Genomic DNA, 9,111 nt, shown 5'->3' on the forward strand with positions numbered 1-9,111 from the left:
CTGAGCCCCTGGCTGCCCCTGCCAGGGTGAGGAGGTGGGGGGCTGTGCCATAGGCCCGTGGCTGGCACCTATAAATCTGTAGGTCTGGCCTTGGAGGTCTGTAGTTTGTAGGGCTCCACAACTGCACTGCTGAATCTCTCCTGTGGCTTTGCAGGTCCTGGCAGATGATCTGGATCAAGGAGTGAATGGGCAGGTGACTTACGCTATTAACCAGTCCCTGCCAATGACAGGCTTGTACCACATCGATCCTCAGACCGGCACTATCACTACTGCTGCCATCCTGGACAGGGAGATCTGGTCACAGACCCGGTGAGTAGGGCCGGAACAACTTGTACTGTAGGTATGAGAGGGGCATAGGAGCAGCATCCCCAAGGCTGCAGAGGATAGTCTGTTACTTGGTGCCACCCAAAGCCATTGCCAAACAACAGCAGGAACTCAGACTTAGTAGTAGCATGTGTAGCAAATGGCACTGAGGGCATGGCAGATAGTCATGAGATGAGCCTGCGCTCTGTTCAGCCTGGATTTCACAAATCTGAAAAGGTTGTGAAGGGGGCAGTGGACTCTTCAGTAGCTGCATCCATTCTCTTTCCTGCCCGCTTAATCCAGACCGTATCTGTTCAGTCCCTTCCCATTCCCACACATTGCACCCTCCTGCTCTGCCACATGCCCTCCAGAAGCTATCTCAGCCCTCTTGCAAGTCCCTCTGCATTCAGCCCAAGTCCTCTAGGTCCCTCACCGCATGTGCACATTCTTGACATCCCACAGTCAGCCTAACCACAACCATGTAAGGTGATGACAAACTCTACAAACCATGAATTTAAACCTCCCCCTACCTTTTTACACATGCATGGTTCAGATACAAGGAACAAGGAACAACTTTGTCCAACTCACCAAGGCTATGTTCCTGCTGTCATATGTATGTTTCAAATCTCTCTTCACTCTTCCAAGGCACGTGGAGGCCTAGGGGATTCGTTCCATTCACATACACATCACTGCTACATGCAAACAGAGGCTCCATGTATTCCCCAGCTCCCAAATATGCTCCAAATGCTGTCACCTGTCTCCTTGCATGCCTCAACACACTCTGCCCACATCTTTTCTCACCAACATTCCAGATTCCTGCCCCTTGCACATGCTATGCTATGCAAAAATATAATACATGAAAAATGCTATGGATGCATCCACTGTAACCCCCTTGCAAAAGCCCCCAACCATGCATGTGCACATGACAGGGCTGTGCATGCTCCAGACTCTTGTGCCCACATCCCTGCCTGCTCATATGTTCCAAGTGCTGGGCACAAATCCACTGCCCTCCAAACACAAACCCCAAATGTACATCCATCTGCTGCCCCATATTCCGTATGGGCCCACATCCACTGACCCACGTGTACTCCAGATGCTCTGCACATATCCATTGCCCCATATACTCCAGATGCTGTGCGTAGTTCTACTACCATGTGTACACACTCCAACCCTGCACACATGTGCAGTGCCGCCTTGCACCATGTTCCAGATGCTGTGCATGCACGTACTGGCCCTCACACATATGGCCACATTTGTGAACCTTGTGCCGTGCCCTTGTGCTTTTCCACAGTTTGGTGGTAACAGCAATGGACAGAGGGACACCTCCTCTTGTGGGCTCAGCAACACTGACCGTTGTGGTGATGGACATCAATGACAATAGCCCCACCATCCCATTTCCTTGGGAGGTGCGGGTCCCAGAAAGTAAGTGCAGCTCAGCCCCATAGGTCAGTGTGTCCAGCAGTGGCAGGAGCTGAAGCATGATAAACACCTGTGGGTGGGGGAGAGGCCCCAGAGAGGCTTGCTCATTCCCTTGATGAGGGATGGTTTGTGCTGACCCGCTGGCTGAGCTTCCCCAAGCCCTTCGCCACTGCCCTGTTTGTTATGTCCTGGAGCTGGGGGTTGTATGGCTGTCTGTGATGCAGCAGCTGTGTCCTGATGGAACCAGCTGAACCCGCAACTTCTCCTTGGTCTCTGCCCACTTCATGGGGGCTCTGGCTGCATGAGTGGCCTGCTGGCTCTCTGCCCTTGGTACGCCTGCCCAGTCCTCCTGCCTGGTTCCCAAGACCTGCTCCTTGACCACTAGGACATCTCCCTTATGCCCAGTGCTCAGGCTGGTTCCCCCACGTGAGCTGGGTTCTCTTCTGAGGAGATGGGGCTGCTTGCTCATGCCTTGCCTCTCCTCAGACACACTGCTAGGCACCCAGATAGCACAGCTGACAGGGAACGATGTGGACTCGGGCCCCACACTCTCCTACACCCTCGTGCTGGATGGTGATGCTCTGGGCACATTCAGTGTGCTGCGGTATGGGGGACGCATTGCCCTTACGGGGCCACTGGACTACGAGCAACGCAGCCACTACACCCTTACCCTGCGTGCCTCTGACACCCGCCATGAGACCGAAGCCAACCTCACCGTTGTCGTGGAGGATGTGAATGACAACGCACCGTCTTTCAGCCAGGGCTTCTACCAGGTACTGTACACACACGCACCTGAACACGCACGTGCTGGCTCCCCTGCATAAGCCCCTGTGCTGCTCCTGCACACTGCCTGGCTCACCTGGGCTTAGGAGGCACAGAGATCCCCTCAAGGATGGGTCTGAGCCCATCCTGGCCCTTCTCCTCCTGAGCCTCTATCCACATCCTGACACACCTCCTGCTGTCACTGCAGTGTGAACAGGAAGCTGAAACCAGGCACACGGCACTGGGATCAGCAGCTGCAGGCCTGCACAGCTGCATGCAGATGGTACATGCCAGAATAAGTAGGAGCAGCAGGAAGGCCAAGATTGGTGGGAGATGGGTCACAGGCTGACGTGTTTCTGGTGAGACCTGGCCAGAGGCCCCATAGGGAGGTAAATGGACAAAAGCTGACCAGTACCATGTGATGTATCTCTGGAGCAGAGATGCAAGAAGTTGGGAAGACACAGAAATGCTTGAAGGTTGGGAGAGCAGACCAGTGGAAGACTGCCTGTTTGTACATGTTGTTTGGCACAAGAGGATGAGAGGTGTTTTGCATTGAGTAAAATACCTTTTATAGAAAAAAAATAAATATAAAAAATAATATCATCTAATACGTTTTTCAGCATAGCAGAGGATGGTAGAGAAAAGGATGAATAACTGGATGCTGAAGTTTCTCAGAAGTCACACTTACAATGCTAGGTGTCATGCATATGGGACAGGTGACCTCAAGTGTGTGGCCCTGGTACAGAGGTGGGAAGGCCCTGGTCAGCGAGGAAGTGAGCTACTTTGGCCATGGCTGCCCTGGCCAGCCCAGACCTTCTCCCAGCTTTGCTGGCCAGATCCAGTCAAGCAGGAACAGATGCCCACAGAGGGACATGATTTTGACTGGGGCTTTCTTCTTTTCCAGGTGACGTTGCCAGAGCACACACCTGCAGGCAGCATCCTTCTCACTGTGAGTGCCACTGACCCAGACTCTGGCAGCAACGGGGATGTCACCTTCCACCTGGCTGTGCCCAGCCCTGACATCGCCATCGACCCCAGCAATGGTGTGTGGGGCTAACTGCTACATAGGGTTCATGCTGTAGATTGATCCAACAGTGCATGCAGAGGGAGGGGCCCCCATGCTGGCCCCTCATTACGGCTGGGGTAGTCAGAGAGGCAGACATAGTGGTGGCAGCCATCAAGGCACACCACCACAGCATCCCAGAACACCATGCCCACCTCCCTGCTGGCTCCCCATGCTGACTCTGGCTTTGTGCCCTCACAGGGACCCTGTTCACCATTCGGCGGGTGGAATTTGATGCCAGTCAGCCTACCCTGGACCTGGTGGTGGAGGCCCGTGACCATGGTTCTCCCAGCCTTTCATCTTGGGCCACTGTGCAGCTGCAGGTGCTTGACGTGAATGACCACAGCCCCAGTTTCCAGGTGCCATGCTACAATGCCAGTGTCCCTGAGGACTTGCGCCCGGGAACCACTGTGCTGACACTGGAGGCAGGTGATGCCGATCTCTCACGGGAGAACGCTGGCTTTGACTACACCATTGTCAGTGGCAATGGTGGCAATGCCTTCCAGGTGGAGAGCCGTGTGGCCTGGGCAGGAGGACACCTCCGTACACAGGGTGCCTTGGTGCTTGTGGAGCCCTTGGACTTTGAGGCCATCCCAGTCTACAACCTCACTGTGGCAGCCTCAGACCGGGGCCTGCCACAGCGCAGTGCTACAGTGCCTGTGCTCATCACTGTGCAGGATGTCAATGACAACCCACCCGTGTTTGCCCGAGCTGAGTACCGCACAGCAGTGAGTGAGAATGTGCTCCCTGGCACAGAGCTGCTGCGGGTGATGGCCCATGATGCTGACTCAGGGCCCCACGGCCACGTTCACTACACCATCAGCTCAGGTGACCAGCATGGGCTCTTCCAGCTTCATGAGAGTACAGGGGCCCTGTGCCTGGCACAGCCTCTTGACCGTGAGGCCCAGTCACTGCATGCCCTCGTGGTACAGGCTACAGATGAGCCAGGCGGCCACTTTGCACTGGTACCTGTAGCCATTGAGGTGAAGGATGTCAATGACAACAAACCATACTTCCCAGTGGAGATGCTGAGTGCCAGCATGCGGGAGAACCTGCCTCCTGGCACATTGGTCACCACCCTGCGTGCCATCGATGCAGACACTGGCGTCTTTGGGGAGCTTCGGTATGCAGTGCTGGAGCAGCCAGTTGGGGAGCCTGGTGTGGCAGAGGGCCGGGATGCCTTCGCCATCAACAGCAGCTCTGGGGAGCTGCGCTCACGTCTTACTTTTGACTACGAACGAGCTAAAGCCTTCCAACTCCTAGTCAGGGCCACCGATGCTGGCAATGCTTCTGCCACGGTGACTGTGCGGGTACTGGTGACTGGGGAGGATGAATATGATCCCATCTTCCTGAGCCCTTCCTTCAGCTTTGAGGTCCCTGAGGGTGCCCGCAAAGGGCAGAGCATTGGGCGAGTGCTGGCAACAGACGAAGACGAGGGGGCTGATGGAGTTGTGCTGTACTCCCTCACAAAGCCATCACCGTACTTTGCCATCAACCAAACCACGGGCACCATCTACCTGCGCATGGACAGCCAGCCCCAGGCTGGGGCTGGGCGCGCCAAGAGGGAGCCGCGTGAGATGAGTGTGGAGGTGCAGGCACGCAGCCCCCTGCCTGCCTCCCGCTCAGCCTCTGCACAGGTCACCATTGACATCACACACACGTCCTTCGGCCTGGCTCCGGACCTCAACCTGCTGCTGGTGGCTGTGGCTGCCTCCCTGGGGGTTGTGGTGGTGCTGGCTGCTGTGGCCATCGTGCTGGCACTGGTCCGCTCCCGTCACCGCCGGGGCCACGAGAAGCCAGAGGGGGACAGGCCACTGGCCCGCGTGCAGAGCGGCTCCCTGCAGAAGCTGGGCCGCGAGGAACCGGCGCTTCCTGGGGGTGAGCACATTTACCATCAGGCCCTGCCAGGGTATGGGGGTGAGCCAGCAGGGCCCTACACACGAGGTGGCTCACTAGACCCCTCGCACTCCAGTGGCAGAGGTTCTGCTGAGGCTGCTGAAGATGACGAGATTCGGATGATCAACGAGTACCCGCGTGTGGCCAGCATCACGGCCTCTATGCAGGAGCATATCTCTGCCCGTGGCCCTGACTCTGGCATCCAGCAAGATGCCGACCAGCTCTCCGACATCTCCTGTGAGCCGGCCGCCCTGGAGAGCACCCAGTGGTTCAAGAGCAAGAAGGGCTCCGGGCTGCTGCTGCCGGGACCACCCCCGCAGCTGTACCGTGAGGATGGGGGAGGCAGCGCCTTCCTCGGTGTGCGCTGCGGCCTCAGTGTGTCCTCCCAGCCCCAGGACTATGCCTTCCCAGAGGATGGCAAGCCCTCTGTGGAGGGCTCGCTCACTGCCATCGTGGCCAGCGATGAGGAGCTCCGAGGCAGCTACAACTGGGATTACCTGCTGAACTGGTGCCCCCAGTTCCAGCCGTTGGCCAGCGTCTTCACAGAGATCGCACGCCTTAAGGATGAGAGCTCCCTGCGCAAGCCCTTTCCAACCAAGCCCAAGGCAGAGCCCAAGCCCCGCATTGATCCCCCACCCCTCATCACCTCAGTAGCCCACCCAGGTGCCAAGTCTGTGCCCCCCAAGCCACCAGCAGGCAGGACCTTCCCACACCCATCCTCCCTGCGCCGCTCACCCATCAGCCACGAGGGCTCCATCTCGTCCTCTGCCATGTCGCCCAGCTTCTCCCCCTCGCTGTCCCCACTGGCTGCCCGCTCTCCTGTGGTCTCGCCCTTTGGCATCTCACAGGGGCCCTCAGCCTCTGCCATCAGTGCCGAGCACTCACTGGAGCCCCCTGAGGAGGCCGAGCTCAGGATTTAGACCTGGGCCCGTGGACTCCGCCACCCCACCCTGCAGCCATGGGGCCAGGAGCAGGGCCAAGCCCAGGGCCACTCTGCATGGGTGCTGATCCTGCTCTCCCAGCACCTTGCCTGGCCTGGAGCCCCCATGAGCTGCAGGTTCCCATGTCTTTTGGGACTGCCGGCTCCTGTGACTCCCTGTGGTCTGGCAGATTCAGTGCTAGTTTTGATGCCCTATGGACTGCTGATCCTAGTACCAGCACCCCAGGGCATGGTTTCTTGTACTGCTCATGGTGTCTCAGATCGGCGCCTGGCACGCTGGTGCTTCGTGGTACTCTGTGCTCTGAGAGGGGCCGGGAGCAGATGGGTGCTCCCTGCCCTGCTGGGCCAGGGCACTGCAGACTGCAGACCCTGTTCTTGCCTGGCTGCTTGCCCAAGCCATGCAGCACCCTGGGTGCAGTAGGAGGCTGGCCCATCCCTGCTGGCCCCATCTCTGTGGGAGCTTATGGGGCCGGGGAGGAATGCTCCCTGGACAGGGATGCACTGCTCGGACAGCACAGCCCCAGCTGCCTGCTGGTCTGCCCATGCTGCCTGTGGGAATGGGGATGGCTGAACTTTGCTTGCTGATAATATGGGGAAACACATCCCAGGCCAAGCTGTAGGGGGAGAAGGCATCAACCACTGTCTGCTTGCCTATCCATGGCTGATGGGGGGGAAAGGGGATCCTTTCAGGTCCCTCAAGCCCTTCCACCTGCCCCCACTGCATTTGCCTCTTGTAAGGGCTCTCCCTCCCAGAATTGCTGGAGGACACTGCTCCTCAGGGGCTGGCTGGGAGGCTGGGTGCCCTACACAGCACAGAGAGGCTGCTCCCAGGCCCAACTGCCTCTCTGAGCTGTGGGCTGGCTGAAGCATCAGGCACAGACACTGGGCAGGCTGTGGCAGGGCTGGCAAGAGCATCAGCTGGCCCCAGGATGACAAGCCCCCCAGGAAAGGCACCGATGTGGCCGCTCAGGGACTCAAGTCAGTGACCACCTCTCGCTCTGTCTGCCCCAGGCCTGGTGGGCAGCATGCAGCTGCAAGGAAGCAGGGGTGGGGGGGTACCCTGAAAAACCACATGGCCTGAGGCTGGCTTGGTGTAAAACAGCACGTTGTCTTGCAGCCACAGTATGGGATACGGGGTGGCAGGCCTCCCCCAGGGCCCTGCAGTGCAACCTGCTCACCAGGACAGGCTGGGCCACCAGGAACACCTCCAGAATGTGGGTGGTTGCCAGAATCCCCAGCCCTCTGTGCAGGGGCTGCTCTGCACCAATCCTTCATGTTGTGTTGTGATCATGGGGGAGAGCCACATTTCCTTGGGGCTGGTCCCCATCCACACACCAGCACTGCTTGCAGCTGGCATCAGCTCATGCCAGGGCCAGCCCCTGCCCCAGTGCTCACCCACAGCCCACAGGGCATTGCATGGCCCCGCACCTTGGGAATGCAGTCCTTGTGCCGGCCACTATGGCCCTGGGTGCTCAGGATCACTGTGACCCACACACACGTGGTACAGGATGCAGGGTGAGGCTTGGGAGCAGGACATTCGGGGCACCATGGCAGCCCCAGCTACACAGTCAGCCTGGGAGGACACCCAGACATCTGAGAAGGGGGTCGGGGGCTGTTTATTGTATTTGGGAATTCCCTTCCTATCACACTTCTCCTACACCCGCTCTGTAGCCTCAGTCCAAAGCCTGTCAGCACCATAGCTGCATCCCCATCTGTCATCCCAGCCCCAAATGTTTTATCACAGCAGCCACAAACAACCATTTTTGCCCACTGCCCCTTTCCCACTCAGAACCTCCTGTGACTGCAGCCACATGTCCGCCAGTGTCTCAGCTCCAACCTCCCCCACACGCCATGGGTCCCAGCCCAGCCCATGCAATGGGTGCCCCACACCCAGCACTGTGCTGCCCATGCAAGTGCGTGCTCAGTGCTGGCAGCCCCAGGAGCTGCCCTGGACAACAACAGGGCTGGGATCTGCAGCAGCAGTGGTGGCACCAGGGCCATGCCTTGGGCCCGTGAGGGAGACAGGATGGCTCTGGGAGAGGAGGACAGTTCTTGCCTCACGTGGCACGTGGAAAGCCTAAAGAGGCACCCCCAAGGAGCCACGTGTGCTGTGAGCCTTGCATTGGGCTAGGATGGCCAAGCAGCCCTGCTCCCCTCTGCACGTTCAGGATGTGGGGTGTAGACGGGTCACCCCCTGCACGCCATGTTAGAGGGTCAGACACACGGCCCCTCTTTTGTCTGGGGGGATACAGCCACGTGCTGCTGAGCCCAGCCAGGAGCCAAGCCTCCAGTTATTTATTTTTACACATTGTACTACGATTCCTGTTTTCTACTTTGTTTGTACCTTTTGTATCGTGTCTCGCTGAGCTGCATGTATTGGGCGCTGCTCGTCGGCCTGCACACTGGGCCGCTCCAGCACAGCCTGGACCCAAGTGCCAACTTCTCAAAGAAATGCCTTAATAAACCACACTTGTTTGTACAGAGCTAGACATTGTCGCTGCTGCTCTGGGCTTGTGCTGTGCTGGCACTTACGGCCTTGTGGTTGCTGGTGTGGCCAGTGGGTGGAGGACAGACCTGTGGCACTCAGGGGCTCAGCACATGGCTCAGCTGCTGGCAACATGCTGGGGGTTGGGGGCAGCCAGGGGGACCTGCACCCTGCACTTGGCCCTGGGCAGCAGCTTGGGTGGCAGAGCTGGGGCTACCTGGGGCATGGGGGCTGCACAGAGGC

The 9,111-nt window shown here is 58.4% G+C and overlaps 1 protein-coding gene across 1 annotated transcript in view; it reads left to right on the forward strand.

Moving 5' to 3' along the window:
* DCHS1 (dachsous cadherin-related 1) overlaps positions 1–8,861 on the forward strand; it is a 48,662-nt gene extending 39,801 nt beyond the window's left edge. Inside the window, exons 17-21 of the mRNA XM_082784805.1 lie at positions 155–309; positions 1,595–1,725; positions 2,209–2,495; positions 3,389–3,527; positions 3,749–8,861. Coding sequence (XP_082640931.1) covers positions 155–309; positions 1,595–1,725; positions 2,209–2,495; positions 3,389–3,527; positions 3,749–6,363 — 3,327 coding nt within the window. The 3' untranslated portion in view covers positions 6,364–8,861. The remainder of the gene's footprint in view (positions 1–154; positions 310–1,594; positions 1,726–2,208; positions 2,496–3,388; positions 3,528–3,748) is intronic.
* The last annotated feature ends 250 nt before the right edge of the window (positions 8,862–9,111 follow it).

Source organism: Aythya marila (genome assembly GCF_965140915.1).
Source record: "Aythya marila genome assembly, chromosome: 1".
NCBI lineage: Eukaryota > Metazoa > Chordata > Aves > Anseriformes > Anatidae > Aythya > Aythya marila.